Source organism: Muntiacus reevesi, chromosome 7, assembly GCF_963930625.1.
Source record: "Muntiacus reevesi chromosome 7, mMunRee1.1, whole genome shotgun sequence".
Classification (NCBI taxonomy): domain Eukaryota; kingdom Metazoa; phylum Chordata; class Mammalia; order Artiodactyla; family Cervidae; genus Muntiacus; species Muntiacus reevesi.
In genome coordinates this window covers 26,073,784-26,090,719 of record NC_089255.1, presented here as the reverse complement: position 1 = coordinate 26,090,719, position 16,936 = coordinate 26,073,784, and the positions used below count along the sequence as shown (strand labels likewise).

Below are 16,936 nucleotides of genomic sequence, written 5' to 3'. Positions count from 1 at the left end.
CCACAGTTCAAAAGCACCAGTTCTTCAGCACTCAGCTTTCTTTATAGTCCAGCTCTCACATCCATACATCACTACTGGAAAAATCATAGCCTTGACGAGACGGACGTTTGTTGACAAAGTAATGTCTCTGTTTTTCAATATGCTGTCTAGGTTGGTCATAACTTTCCTTCCAAGGAGTAAGTGTCTTAATTTCATGGCTGCTATCACCATCTGCAGTGATTTTGGAGCCCAGAAAAATAAAGTCAGCCACTGTTTCCACTGTTTCCCCATCTGTTTGCCATGAAGTGATGGGACTGTATGCCATGCTTTTTGTTTTCTGAATGTTGAGCTTTAAGCCAACTTTTTCACTCTCCTCTTTCACCTTCATCAAGAAGCTCTTTAGTTCTTCTTCACTTTCTGCCATAAGGGTGGCATCATCTGCATATCTGAGGTTATTGATATTTCTCCGGGCAATCTTGATTTCAGCCCGTGCTTCCTCCAGCCCAGCATTTCTCATGATGTACTCTGCATATAAGTTAAATAAGCAGGGTGACAATATATAGCCTTGACGTACTCCTTTCCCTATTTGGAACCTGTCTGTTGTTCCATGTCCAGTTCTAACTGTTGCTTCCTGACCTGCATATAGGTTTCTTAAGAGGCAGGTCAGGAGGTCTGATATTCCCATCTCTTTCAGAATTTTCCACAGTTTATGATGATCCACACAGTCAAAGGCCTTGGCATAGTCAATAAAGCAGAAATAGATGTTTTTCTGGAACTCTCTTGCTTTCTCAATGATCCAACAGATGTTGGCAATCTGATCTCTGATTCCTCTGCCTTTTTGAAAACCAGCTTGAACATCTGGAAGTTCACAGTTCACGTATTGTTGAAGCCTGGCTTGGAGAATTTTGAACATTACTTTACTAGAATGTGAGATGAGTGCAATTGTGTGGTAGTTTGAGCATTCTTTGGCACTGCCTTTCTTAGGGATTGGAATGAAAACTGACCTTTTCCAATACTGTGGCCACTGCTGAGTTTTCCAAATTTGCTGGCATATTGAGTGCAGCACTTTCACAGCATCATCTTTTAGGACTTGAAATAGTTCAACTGAAATTCCACCACCTCCAGTAGCTTTGTTCATAGTGATGCTTCCTAAGGCCCATATGACTTCATATTCCAGGATGTCTGGTTCTAGGTAAGTGATCACACCATCATGATTATCTGGTTCGTGAAGATCTTTCTTGTACAGTTCTTAATAATCTTCAACAAATATAAGGAGATAGGAATTTTATCAAGTTTTTTCTTCTGACCATAGCAGTATGAAACTAGAAATTAACTACAAGGAGAAAAATGGGAAAAGAACAAACATATGTAGCATAAGCAAAATGCTACTTAAAAAAATGAATGGTATAATGATGAAATCAAAGGGAAATCAGAAACTAACTCGAGACAGATGAAAATGGAAATGTAACTTTCCAAAATTAATGGGTTATATTTTTTGGGCTCCAAAATCACTGCAAATGGTGACTGCAGCCATGAAATTAAAAGATGCTTACTCCTTGGAAGGAAAGTTATGACCAACCTAGACAGCATATTAAAAAGCAGAGACATTACTTTGCCAACAAAGTTCAGTCTGGTCAAGGCTATGGTTTTTCCGGTAGTCATGTATGGATGTGAGAGTTGGACTGTGAAGAAAGCTGAGTGCCGAAAAATTGATACTTTTGAACTGTGGTGCTGGAGAAGACTCTTGAGAGTCCCTTGGACTGCAAGGAGATCCAACCAGTCCATCCTGAAGGAGATAAGTCCTGGGTGGTCATTGGAAGGACTGATGCTGAAGCTGAAACTCCAGTACTTTGGCCACCTGATGTGAAGAGCTGACTCATTGGAAAAGACCCTGATGCTGGGAGGGATTGGAGGCAGGAGGAGAAGGGGATGACAGAGGGTGAGATGGCTGGATGGCATCACTGACTCAATGGACATGAGTTTGAGTAAAAACCCCAGTAGTTTATGATGGACAGGGAGGCCTGGCATGCTGCAATTCATGGGGTTGCAAAGAGTCAGACACAACTGAGCAACTGAACTGAACTGAACTGATCAAAAGCAGTTCTAAGAGGGAAGCTTATACCAATATAGGTCTTTCTCAAGAAACAAGAAAAATATCAAGTAAATAATCTAAGCTACCACCTAAAAGATTAGAAAAAGAACATAAAGCCCAAGGTCACCAGAATGAAGGGAAAATAAAGATCAGAGAGGAAATAAATAAAATAGATAGTAAAATAGAAAATATCAATGAAACTAAGAATTGGGTTTTTTTTTTAAATAAGCAAAATCTATAAACCTTTATCCAGGCTCACCAAGAAGAAAAAAGAGAGACCCTAAATAAAATAAGAATGAAAGAGGAGATATGACAACAAATGCCACAGAGAAAAAAAAAATCATAAGATAATGCTATGAACAGCTATATGCTAACAATTATATACAACCTAGGAGAAATGGACAAATTTCTAGGAACATACAGCCTGACAAGACTGAGTGAAAAAGAAACAAACAATTTGAACAGACTGATCACAAGTTAAATTGAATTTGTTAAAAAAACAAAAAAACTCCCAGCAAGCAACAATCCAAGACCAGAGGGATTTACTGGTGAATTCTACAAAACATATAAAGAAGAACTAATATCTATCCTTTCAAACTATTCAAAAAAAAAAAAATTGAAGAGGAGCTAACATTCCCAGATTCATTCTATGAGGTCACCATTAGCCTGACACCAAAACCATATAAAAATACTACAAAAAAAAAGGAAATTACAGGCCAATATTTTTTATTAATATAGTTGGAGTTTGACTTTTAAAAGCACTTGAGCAGGCACACATAGAAGTTAAATATAAAAATTAAATGCTAGCAGATATGAAAGGAGAAATTGTTATTTGTTAAGCTTCTTGGATGTGTTGATTAATGTCATCAAATTGGTGTGTATGATAGCTTACAGTGGACAGATTCATATCTCTGAAGAAGAAGATTTAGCTTCAGGATCAGGGACCAGGCTTAATTATTCAAAGCTTTTCTGTTGCAGTTTTATTACAGTAATAAAGGACACAGAAAACTTCTGACAGACATCAGTAGTGGGATGGAGAGTGCCCCAACTAGCTAGTCTTATCAAGGCCTTATATACCTTTACCTAACCCACTCCCACAACAAACATCTTAAATTAACAAGATTAGAATAGTAGAAAAAAGCAAAAAAAAAGAGCTAAAAGTAGAAAGGTCTTACCAGACCTACTACCACATGAGATAACAGGATTAGTTAGAAGGTTCCTGTTAAGAAGAGAAACTCTCCTCAAGCGAGACACATTGTTGTTATATAATCATTAGTACAGAACTTAGAGAAAAGCATATCGTTGAGCCATTAACTCAGGGCTTAAAGAAAAAAAATTTTTTCAGAGAAGGCAATGGCACCCCACTCCAGTACTCTTGCCTGGAAAATCCCATGGATGGAGGAGCCTGGTAGGCTGCGGTCCATGGGGTCGCTATGAGTCGGACACGACTGAGCAACTTCACTTTCACTTTTCACTTTCATGCACTGGAGAAGGAAATGGCAACCCACTCCAGTGTTCTTGCCTGGAGAATCCCAGGTATGGGAGAGCCTGGTGGGCTGCCATCTATGGGGTCGCACAGAGTCGGACACGCCTGAAGCGACTTAGCAGCAGTAGCAGCAGCATGCTCAGGGTGGATTTTCTAGCTCCAAGTCACTCTTCGCTGAACTGCCTCATTTTGCACTACTTTGTGTAAAAATAATGACTATTTTTTAACAAAAAGAAAAGAAAAAACATTCTATGTGACTAAAAGAAAGAATGTAGAAAAATAAGTTTTCACTTTCCTCCTCCTTGAGAGCCCCAGACCCCTTTCTCCTCCTCCAGGGCCCTAGACCCCTTCCTCCTTGAAGGCCCTGGACTGTTTGTCAACCTATCTAAGAATTAGCTCTCTCATGTATTCACCCATTACTTCTTCAAAGAGTCTTTCACTATCATTTTATCTCTTTTCTACTTCTTGGATTCCCATTATATGTTGGTATGCTTGATGGTGTCCTACAGCTTTCTTAAACTGATCATTTTTCTTCATTTCTTTGACTTCTATTCTTCAGGTTGGATAATCTCAATTAACCTATTTTCAAGTTTACTGAATCTTGCTTCTACCAATTCAAATAGAGGGTTGAACCCCAGTATTGAATTTTTATTTCAGTTACTGTGCTTTTCAACAGAGTTTCCATCTGATATTTTTTTATAATTCACATATCTTTCTTGATGTTTTCTATTTGGTGAGACAAAATTCTCATAATTTTCTTTAATTCTTTAGATGAGTTTCTTTAGTTCTTTGAGCTTGTTTATAAAAGCTCATTTAAATTATTAACCTAGTAATTTCCGCATTTGGGCTACTGTTTTTTCCTGTATATGGGCCATATGATTTCTTTGTATGTCTAGCCTGTGTCTCTCTTTTTTATTTAAAATGGGATGTTTTAAATAATATAAAGTGAAAACTCTGAACATCAAATTCCCCCCACTTCTCTAAGTTTTGTTGTGGTTATGGTTTTTGTAGATCACATTTCTGCTATTTATTTATTAGACTTTTTTTTTAACTAGTTCTGTGAAATCTCTATCACCTGTTATGTGTAGTAACTAAAGTCTGCTTGGTTTGCTTAGTGGTCAAATCATGATTGTACAGGAGGGAGAACTTTACTATATATTTAGAGATATAGATATATTAAAGCTCAAAATTGTTCCTCAACTCCTATTAAATTCTGTAATTTAATTTCAGTTCAAATACAAGAAACATCACATTTCATCTTATGATAGTTAAATAAATTCTTTGTTCCTAATTATAATTTTGCCAGAAATTAGTGTCAAAAAATTCTTTGTGCCCTCAAACAGTTTTTAAATTAATTTATTTATTTTAATTTTAATTGGAGGCTAATTACTTTACAATATTATGGTGGTTTTTCCCATACATTCACATAAATCAGCCATGGGTGTACATGTGTTCACCACTGAAACCCCTCCATCCTCCCTCCCCATCCCATCCCTCGGGGTCATCCCAATGCACCAGCCCTGAGCACCCTGTCTGGTGCATCACACCTGGACTAATGATCTATTTCACATATGATAATATACATGTTTCAATGCTATTCTCTCAAATCATCCCACGCTCACCTATTCCCACAGAGTCCAACAGTCTGTTCTTTACATTTGTGTCTCTTTTGCTTTCTCACATATAGGGTCATCGTTACCTTCTTTCTAAATTCTATATATATGCATTAATATACTGTATTGGTGTTTTTCTTTCTGACTTACTTCACTCTGTATAACAGGTTCCAGTTTCATCCACCTCATTAGAACTGATTCAAATGCATTCTTTTTAATAGCTGAGTAATATTCCATAGATTATATGTACTACAACTTTCTTATCCATTTGTCTGCTGATGGACATCTAGGTTGCTTCCATGTCCTAGCTGTTGTAAACAGTGCTGTGATGAACATTGGGGTACACATGTCTCTTTCAATTCTGGTTTCCTCAGTGTGTATGCCCAGCAGTGGAATTGCTGGGTCATATTGCAGCTCTATTTCCAGCTTTTTAAGGAATCTCCACACTGTTCTCCATAGTGGCTGTACTCGTTTGCATTCCCACCAACAGTGTAAGAGGGTTCTTTTTTCTCTGCATCCTCTCCAGCATTTATTGTTGGTAGACTTTTTGATAGTAGCCATTCTGACCTGTGTGAGATGGTACCTCATTGTGGCTTTGATTTGCCTTTCTCTGATAATGAGTGATGTTGAGCATCTTTTCATGTGTTTGTTAGCCATCTGTATGTCTTCTTTGGAGAAATGTCTGTTTAGATCTTTGGCCCACTTTTTGATTGGGTCGTTTATTTTTCTGGAATTGAGCTGCAGGAGCTGCTTGAATATTTTGAGATTCTTTGTCAGTTGCTTCATTTGTTATTATTTTCTCCCATTCTGAAGGTTGTCTTTTCACTTTGCTTATAGTTTCCTTCATTGTGCAAAAGCTTTTAAGTTTCATAAGGTCCCATTTGTTTATATTTGCTTTTATTTCCAGTATTCTGGGAGGTGGGTCATAGAGGATCCTGCTGAGATGTATGTCAAAGAGTGTTTTGCCTATGTTTTCCTCTAGGAGTTTTATAGTTTCTGGTCTTACATTTAGATCTTTAATCCATTTTGAGTTTATTTTTGTGTATGGTGTTAGAAAGTGTTCTAGTTTCATTCTTTTACAAGTGGTTGACCAGTTTTCCCAACACCACTTGTTAAAGAGATTGTCTTTTCTCCATTGCATATTCTTGCCTCCTTTGTCAAAGATAAAGTGTCCGTAGGCGCATGGATTTATCTCTGGGCTTTCTATTTTGTTCCATTGATCTATATTTCTGTCTTTGTGTCAGTGCCATACTGTCTTGATGACTGTAGATAGGTTGATTCCTCCAGTTCCATTCTTCTTTCTCAAGATTGCTTTGGCTATTCTAGGTATTTTGTATTTCCATACAAACTGTGAAATTATTTGTTCTAGTTCTCTGAAAAATACCATTGGTAGCTTGATAGGGATTGCATTGAATCTATAGATTGCTTTGCTTAGTATACTAATTATCACTATATTGATTCTCCCAATCCATGAACATGGTGTATTTCTCCATCTATTTGTGTCATCTTTGATTTCTTTCATCAGTGTTGTATAGTTTTCTATACATAGGTCTTTTGGCCCTGCCTGGTGGCTCAGAGGGTAAAGCGTCTGCCTACAATGCAGGAGACCTGGGTTCAATCCCTGGGTCAGGAAGATCCTCTGGAGAAGGAAACTGCAACCCACTCCAGTACTCTTGCCTGGAAAATCCCACGGATGCATGGAGTAGCCTGGTAGGCTACAGTCCACGGGGTCGCAAAGAGTCGAACATGACTGAGCAACTTCACTTTCACGTTCACTTTCACTTTCATATATAGGTCTTTTGTTTCTTTAGGTAGATTTACTCCTAAGTATTTTATTCTTTTCATTGCAGTGGTGAATGGAATTGTTTCCTTAATTTCTCTTTCTGTTTTCTCATTGTTAGTGTATAGGAATGCAAGAAGCTCCTGTGTGTTAATTTTATATCCTGCAACTTTACTATATTCATTGATTATCTCTAGTAATTTTCTGGTGGAGTCTTTAGGATTTTCTGTGTAGAGGATAATGTCATCTGCAAACAGTGAGAGCTTTACTTCTTCCTTTCCAATCTGGATTCCTTTTATTTATTTTTCTCCTCTGATTACAAACATTTTAGTAAATAAATCATGTTGAAAAACTTGATGACCATGCATCCTCAAATATCAATTTTCATGATGGAAGAAGTGATGTTACCATTTTTTTTTTAATTTTTTTTTTTTTATTTTTCAGTGGGTTTTGTCATACATTGATATGAATCAGCCATAGAGTTACCATTTAAAAGACAAAAACACTTCCACCTTACAGAAATGATGCTGAGAAAATGAGCAAGGTAGGTTAATAACCCCCTTAGAAAAACCTCTCTTTGTTAGTAAATGATATGTAGTCATTAGTAAATTGTTAGTGAGAGTTCACCTCATTGGAGATTGTTCCAAACCAATATTAGAGAAAAAAAAAGTAAATACATGATCTAAATTCATAAGTATGAATGCATATGCACATACATGCAAGTAATAAAAACAAAGGGATTCAGAAGTTTAGGTCATCTCTAAAAGAAGCAAGACAATTTCAACAGTCATGTCAACTTTTAGAGACATCTAGTAAACACAGTTTGAAATATTTTAAAGGACTAGATGGAGATGAATCTTCTAGAAGTTTGGCATTTCACCACTTGCACCACAGTTTCCTGGGCCCTGCTCACCATGATATTTACCTATTACTACCAGGCTAGAAGCACAGAGCTTGACCCAGAAGAGAAAGCCTTTTACTGAAGAACAAAATGAAGTAATATTTTCAAGCCAGAATGAATCCATAGGAAAAAGAACTATCATAAGGTAACTCTGATATTAACACCTAAGAGAGTTCAAAACTTGCATACAGGCTCAAAAAGTGAATAAAATTGAATGTAAAAGGATAAAAGATAAACAAAAACTTCATACTTTAGCTAAACTGATGATGCTGAGTGTTCGCACCATCATGAAGGTAACCAGACCAAAGGACAAAATAAACATCTACTCTAAAAATAACAGAAAATGATCATCCACTATTGGAGAAACAGGGTCCCAAAGGCCAGTAATGGACTCCCAATGGAAGGGAACATTTGGGATATGATTAATAATCTTCTCTCATAAATACTCGGCTTTAAAATTCATAGGAGACTATATTCCTTAGAAGAAATAAAACATAGTTTCAGGTAAGTCTCTGTTTTTCAGCAAATATGCCAGTTTCTTTCCAAACCAGTATCAGTGTCTAGCAAGATTAACCAGCTCTCTGAGCTCTTGGCTGCCAAACAAGTCATGCCCTCTATCTTAGATGCCTTCTGCTGCAGCAAAAACAGAAGATAAGTCAGACCCTTGAGTTCTACAAGAAGATGGGTTCAGAAGAGGTAATATAAGACAACTCTTAGATGTCCATTTTAGCTCTGCCTTCTTTTGTGTGGCATGAAAATAATAGAATCTTGGGTTTATAAATTAATTTAAGCAGATCCATTCTTGCAGGTAAGAAGTCTGGGAATCAGAGAAATGAGGGAGATAAGAACAAGGTAAGAGCTTCACTGTATAAATTCTGTTCTTATTAACCAGGAGTTAGTTGTACCTAGTCAAAACCAGGTCTTTGGGGGAACAAAGATGTTAGTTAGCAAAGTGACATCTGGAAATAACTGACAAAGCAGCTTTCAGGAACAGGGCAGAAGAAGAAAAAAAAAACTTAAGCCTTCCCTATTTTAAACTATGTTTGGCTCTGCCACAGAGAATATGATGGTCCACTGCCTCTGCAATGAGGAAGAGCAAGGTGATGACTGAACAGTCCAAATTGGTGAGTTCACTCCCATATGGTTTACAAAGTCAATGGAATCCCCATACACATCAGTACCAAATATTTCTTGCTACTTTCTCTTTCCTCGTGGTTACTTTGGCTTCTGGGTAACTCTCAATTTCTCCTACAGAGGAATTATTCACAACTTTGCTCTGCCATATATGATCTATTCACAGACTGAAGTGGAAACTTGCAGTGAAGTGTGATACAAAGATTTTTTCCTCTTATCTGCTATGTCATTAGTTGCAATCATCAAGATCATCCTTAAAGCCATAACATTATGTGATCTGGAAAGTATTACATTTTATCATGAATACATTAATAAATATTCTTAGCTAGAATACTGTTATTGAAGGTTTCTAGATTTGTGTTCTGCACTTATATTTTTCTGAATAAGTATCATCACTCAATCATGTCACTTGGGTCATTTTCATAGAAATGATAACTGTCCCTCAATAACAGAGGGGATCCAGAAAATAAATTAATAAATTAAGACCAAATGACTGGCAACAGAATCTCAGATGATTTCAGTGGCTTTGTTTTTGCTTCTCTCACCATAGAGATCACACAGAGTTCAAGACTAAGTCTCACTCAGAATCAGAGAAAGAAGCTTTAACAAAGATTATTAATCAATTTACCAAAACAACTCTAACCTTCCATATCTGTAATTGGATGGGGACAAAAGGAGAGAGTAGAAATCAGCGGAATCCATGTCCAGAGGGCACTTATGACTCCCATCACTGACCTTGGTTCCTAGAGGTCTCTGCTTATGGGTATCTGATATTTATGATCCTCTGCATCTAACCATAAACTAGAAGAATAGCAAGTTTTCTAAGAATCCTGACATCTCAGGCAAAAATCTCAAAAGTCTGTGATATACCAGATCTTCTACAGTTTTTCTGGTTTCAACCTAAACCAAGATTTTACAGAAGTATTAAAACATCTAGTAAAAGGACTATTATGTAGAGGTCTAGACTTTCGATATTTTTTGTGTTAAAAAACCATGATGAACACTGAAGAAACGATGGCACAAGACATTTCTTGTCTGGGTTATCAGACTACCTTAGGAGGCTGACACTTATACTTCTAACATTGATCCAGAATAAAAATGAAATGCACAGAATGTCATTGTGTTACTTGTCATGTTTCTCCTCTTCTTGTGATGCTTAGTATTATAACTCTAATTCCAAATAAACACAGAATTGAAATTCTATGTCTAATATTAAGGGTCTACATATCTTATTCTATAGATACAAATATAAAATACTTATTTATATTTGCAAGTATTGTCATTAATATTCTCCAAACTGCTTTTTTGGAGTTTTGCTGGGTCTAAGAAAATACTGAAAGCGGAATGAGAAAGTCCAAAATTCAAAGTCAGATCATATCTAGCATTCTCAAAGTTTGACAGTCTTCAGCAGCATATTTAAATTATTTACTTAATACAGTAATAGAATCTGAGGGACTTACAGATCTCTATAAGGAAATATTCTTGAAGATTAAAGAGTAAGATCATCTTTATCACTATCATTTTTTCCTCCCCACCTCTTAGGAAGCCATGAATGTGTCAGGAGTCAACACGGTGACTGAATTCATACTCCTGAGTTTTCCCTGCTCTAGAGAGGTTCAAGTCCTCCTCTTCGTGCTCTTTTCTGTGTCCTACATCCTGACACTGATGGGGAATGGGGCCATTGTCCTTGCAGTGAAGCTGGATCACAGACTCCACACTCCCATGTACATTCTGTTGGCCAACTTCTCGTTCCTGGAGATGTGTTACATCAACACCACCGTTCCCAATATGTTAAGGAACTTCCTGTCTGATACCAAAACCATCTCTTTCACTGCCTGTTTCCTCCAGTTCTACTTTTTCTTCTCCATGGGCATTACTGAGACCTTCTTACTGCCCCTCATGGCTTTTGATCGCTACTTGGCCATCTGCCGACCTCTCCACTATCCTACCATCATGAGCAGCCGTCTCTGCATGAACTTGGTGGGCCTCTGCTGGGTTACAGCCTTCCTCTGCTATCCAGTCCCTATCTATTTCATCACCCAACTCCCCTTTTGTGGCCCCAATATCATTGACCATTTTGTCTGTGACCCTGGTCCCCTTCTGGCCCTGTCCTGCATCCCTGCCCCTGGAATTGAGCTTTCCTGTTCTATATTGAGCTCTCTCATTATTTTTATCACCTTCTTCTTTATCCTCTGGTCCTACACTCTGGTTCTCAGAGCAGTGTTGCATGTCCCTTCAGCCGCTGGCAGACGTAAGGCCTTCTCCACCTGTGGTTCCCACCTGGCTGTGGTATCTCTGTTCTATGGAACCATCATGATGATGTACATCAGCCCATCCTCTGGAAATCCAGCTGGGATACAGAAGATTGTAACCTTGCTGTACTCAGCAGTGACCCCACTTATTAACCCACTGATCTACAGTCTCCGGAACAAGGACATGAAGATTGCCTTGAGAAAAATTCAGATGTTTACAAAAACTGGCCAAAGCAAACAAGAATTCATGAGTGGACCAAGATCATAATATTTATTTTTTCCTTCATATTGTTCTCCATAGTGGCTGTACCAGTTTACATTCCCACCAACAGTGTACAAGGGTTTCCTGTTCTCCACACCCTCTCCAACATTTATTATTTGCAGAGTTTTTTGATGATGACCATCAAAATAACCTATTCCAACTTAAAAAGTAGATCTCTACTTACTGGCACCTAGAAATACAGACCCAAATTCATCTACTTTTGCCTAGACAATATGGACAATAGTACAACCGATTAAACCAGACCTTATCTTCAAAATATGACCTGATAGACAGTAACTTGAATTAAATGACCTGAATCTGAACTTTAAACACTTCTCCTATCTTGACTGCCAGTAACTACTTTCCGTTTATCTGAGATCACTCTCCTCTATTGTGTGCAAATTCTTACATTTGGCTTCTATCATAATTAAGCCAAAAATTTTATTTAGTCAATACCCAAACAATACTAATGATCTTAAGCACTATGTCATAGTTATTTAGAGAACTCTTTAAAAGAATAGCTTCCCAGGTCTTTCTCCAAATCCCCTAATTCAGAATATAAAATTAACCTCAGAAATTCCCATTTTAAAGTGATTCTGGTGTACCTAGACCAGCACCTGTTCACACACTGACCTTACAGAGCCACTATTTTAAAAAAAAAATACATGACATATAGTGAGAAATAAAAATATTACAATAATTGATTGGGAAAGTGAAACAAGTTATGGTGAGTAGTACAGTGACAGCAGCACTGGAAGCTTCTCTTGCCTCTATTCCCAAATTCTCCATTTATAGAATAAGAAATGTAGTACAGTCTTCTTACCTCTTCCTACCTGTGAAAGATAATTAAGATACATAGAAATAGGTTTACATTTTTTAATATTAGCATGTAGTGACAATATATCAATACTTTGGGGTTAATTTCAAGAGAAGGAAGTTTGAGTTGAGCACACAGCTCAAAAGAGGTAAAAGCAGACAGAGAGTAAAAGCCAGTGAGTCTGAGATATGAGACAGGTGTAGGTGATTTGGCTCAACTATTTGGTCATAAATGTTAGTCAAGTTGTCCTCTGGGGTTGATGCATTTCATTCAGACATTCAGTAAACATTTATCTCTATTTGAATGCAGAAGATCAAGTCCCTGCCTTTGTGAAGCTTACATTATAGTGAAGGAGATAGATAAGAAGAAGCTGAACACATAAATCTCATTAATTATAACTACTAATTCCAGCAGTTTGAAAAATTTGTTACTATATGTGGTAATGGATATTAACTACAATTAGACTTATTGAAGTAATGGTTTCACCATATTTACATATATTGAATAATGTTGTACACTTGAGATTAATGTTTTATATCAATTATATCTCAATAAAACAAAAAGAATAAATGAGAACTCTACTTTTAGTTTTTCAATTAACCTCCATACTGTTCTCCAGAATAGCTGTGCCAGTTTACATTCCCACCAACATTGTAGAAGAGTTCCCTTTTCTCCAAACCCTCTCCAGCTCTTATTGCTTATAGATTTTTTTGATGAGGATTATGATCTGTTGAGGTGATACCTCATTGTAGTTTTTATTTGAATTTCTCTAATAATTAGTGATGTTGAGCATCTTTCCATGTTTTTTGGTTATCTGTATATTTTCTTTGAAGAAATATCTATTTACATCTTCTGTCCATTTTTTGATTGGGTTATTTGTTGGGTTTTTTGTTGTAGTTGTTATTGAGCTACATGATTTGCTTCTATATTTTGGAGATTAATCCCTTGCTGGCCACTTCATTTGCAAATATTTTCTCCCCTTCTGTGGGTTGTCTTTTTGTTTTGTTTATGGTTTGATTTGCTATACAGAAGCTTTTAAGTTTAATTAGCTTCCATATGTTTATTTTTATTTTCACTACTCTAATAGGTAGGTCAAAGTTATTTATATCAGAGAACGTTCTGCCTATGTGTTCCTCTACAAGAGTTATAATGTGATCCGACAACCCCACTCCTGGGCATATATCCAGAGAAAACCATAATTTGAAAAAATACATGAACCCCAATGTTCCCTACAGCACTTTTACAATAGCCAGGACATGGAGCCACCTAAATGTCCATTGATGGGTGAATGGATAAAGAAGATGTGGTACACATCCACAATAGAATGCTACTCAACATAAAAGAGAATTAAATAATGCCGTTTGCAGCAACATAGATGGTCCTAGAGATTGTCATACTGAATGAAGTCAGACAAAGAAAGACAAATATCATAGGATATCACTTGTATGTGGAATTTTTTTTTAATGGTACAAATGAACTTATTTACAAAACAGAAATAGAATTACAATCCTAGGGTTACCAGGGAGGAAAGGGGGAAGGGATAAATTAAGAGATTGGGATTGACATATACGCTCTACAATATAGAAAATAGATACTTTTATAAGTACCTACTGTACAGCACAGGGAGCTCTACTCAGTACTAATTAACGACTTTATGGAAAAAGAGTCTAAAAAAGAGTGGATATATGTATATGCATAACTGATTCACTGTGATGTACAGCAGAAAGTAACACAACATTGTAAATTAACTATGCTCCAACCAAAAAAAAAGATGCTATCCTTGAAACACCAAAAAAAAAAGGAATAAATGGGAGTATGAATACAGAAATTGTTGGGGTAGAATAAGGCATGGTTTAGATCTAAATGAGATCTAAATCTCATTAGAGATTGTCTTTGTTAGACAATGTTAGAGAATGTCTTTGTTAGGAAGTGATATTTCAAACTCAGATAATATATCATGCAAAGATCTAGGACAAAAAACTCCCATGTAAGTACAGGTAGAAGCTTGTGATTTTCAAAGAATATGAAAAGTTGAATTTGCTAGCTGGAAGGAAAATGACATAAGAGGTTGGAGAAGTAGGCAGCATCAAATCATTTAGAAACTTCTAGCCAACAATAAAAAGTTTTTATATGAACTCCTGGGGAAGCCTGCTCAATACAATATACTAAGAGGAAGGCAAAAAAAAAAATCTCTCCTTAGAAAAATCCATATCTTCATAAGCTCTTCTTATATCGAAACTATTTTTTTACTTACATGTTTATTTATATGTCCCTTTATCATACTATATTCCACTTTTTTTTCTTTAAGAATCTGAAGTATTAAAGTGCACTAAAAGAAAGAATAAGAAAAATATGAATTTAAAAAGGAAAAACAGAATGATGATTTGTGGATAATAGGATAAATATTGACACTAAGTCAAGCCTGTAAAAGTGTTATGAGCTCCCTCTAAAATGAAATGGAAAATCATCAAAAAGGATCTTCAGTGTTGAAGTTTTTTCAAGTGTTGTTATGATTCTGTATAAAATGTTTCTTTGATTCAAAAAATGAAGTAGAGAATGGAGAAACATTATCTGTCATATGATTTTCAATAACTGTAAGAAGAAACAAATCTGTTTACAAGGAAAACTAAATTACTGACTCCTAATTCCATTATTTCTTTCAAGATGATTCATACAGGGAGATTGAGATATACTGAACAGTGGTTCCCCAACATATCTGACATATATACATATAGTTTAACACAGCTGCTTCTTAATAGCATTTCTTAATAAGATTCAAAGGCATTATATAGAAATATAACTCAGTGGAAACAATTCTTTCCAGATCTAAGAACTGAGGTCCAAATATCTGTTTTCTGATATTGCGCCTTAATCCAAAAGTCTGACCTTCAGCTCACACTGATCAGCGTGGCCACCATCAAAAAGTCTACAAACAATAAATGCTGGAGAAGTTGGGGGGAAAAGGAAGCCTCCTACACTGTTGGTGAGAATCTAAATTGGTGCAGTCACTCTGGAGAACAGTATGGAAATTCCTTTAAAAAACTAAAAATAGAGTTACCATATGATCCAATGATCCCACTCCTGGGCATATATCTGGAGAAAACCCTAATTTGAAAACATACATGCAGCCCAATATTCATAGGAGCACTACTTACAACAGCCAAGACAATGGAAGCAACCTAAATGTCCATTGACAGATGAGTGGATAAAGATGTGATACACATATACAATGGAATATTACTCAGACATAAAAGCAATGAAATAATACCATTTGCAGCAACATAGATGGATCAAGACATCATCATACTAAGCAAGTAAAAAAGAGAAAGACAAATACCATATATCATTTTTTTTCCATTTATTTTTATTAGTTGGAGGCTAATTACACTATTGTAGTGGTTTTTGCCTTACATTTATATATGGAATCTAAAAAGTAATATAATTGAACTTACTTATATAAATAGCTTCACAGACATAGAAGACAAACTTATGGTTAACAAAGGGGATACTATACAGCATAAAGAACAATATTCAGTATTTTATCATAACTTATAATGGAAAAAAATCTGAAAAAAAGGGAAAGTCTGTATATATATGTATGTATATATACACATGTATATATTACTGAATCACTTTGCTATACATCTAAAACTAATAGCAGTATTGTAAATCAATTACACTTCGATTAAAAAATAATCTATTATAGGATTGGTGCTTTGGTTGACTGATTTGAGGATCTAAGGAAGTAGTGATCTACTCCAGATTGTAAGTTGTCAGTGCAAGGGCAATTCTAAGACTAGGTATCTCAACAAATCTTATCTATATAGAGGGCAGAGAAGAAGGAAATTAAAGCTGTAATTGGCTTTTTTTTTTTTAAGTAGTAGACACTCATTTTAGCCAAGAGAGGAGAATATTTAGTATTTTATGACTGGCACAGTGACAATGTTTTTTTTATCCTTAGACAAAATTATAAAGTAGCTTTGTTTATTTCACGTATGTGTCAAATAACACAATAGCATGACCTAGCTGAGAGTGTCAGAACAGCTTGTAAAAACTTTGAGGTTTAGTCAAATCATTTATGGACATCTGGGGCTGCATTTATCCCCTTCAAGTTTTTTAAAGTCTTCATTGGCCATATGGTATGTGCACTTAGGGGAGTTAGAGTTAGATATACCGGTTGATTAATTAATCAAGCAATCAATTGATTTGTTAACATTTCCTTCTATCTGTAAGAGTTTTAAAGAAGGAAAAAGATATCATTTCAACTGCATAGAAAATAAAAACACTGAAATTAAGGAAGATCCCAAGGGAAGTGAATAACAAGCATAGCGATGTCTCTTGACATTGTTTTCCTTTAGCAGCAATAAATGGATCCTTAAGGATCAGGAAAAATAGGACTTACTTCCTGGCAGTCTCTGCTTATAACCCCTCCATCCCTCAGCAAACATATTCAAGAATTTTTACCACAACAAGTTCCAGCTGTTTCCTCCTCTCTGGTTACTGTTACGACTATCTCTTCTAAGAGAATAAAATATAAACTTTTGAGAAGCTCCAGCTTAGAATTCCTTTAGCTGATCCAGGTAATAAGATTATGCAGTGTTTAGAAGAGCAAAAAATCAC

The 16,936-nt window shown here is 36.1% G+C and overlaps 1 protein-coding gene across 1 annotated transcript; it reads left to right on the top strand.

The window, feature by feature from the left end:
• Window positions 1-10,533: 10,533 nt before the first annotated feature.
• LOC136172051 (olfactory receptor 11H6-like) lies at window positions 10,534-11,505 on the top strand. The gene has a single exon (XM_065941169.1). The coding sequence runs from the start codon at window positions 10,534-10,536 to the stop codon at window positions 11,503-11,505; it is 972 nt and encodes a 323-aa protein (XP_065797241.1).
• The last annotated feature ends 5,431 nt before the right edge of the window (window positions 11,506-16,936 follow it).

Excerpts from the sequence above, each read along its gene's own strand:
- LOC136172051 (XM_065941169.1), top strand. The coding sequence starts at position 10,534 with ATGAATGTGTCAGGAGTCAACACGGTGACTGAATTCATACTCCTGAGT.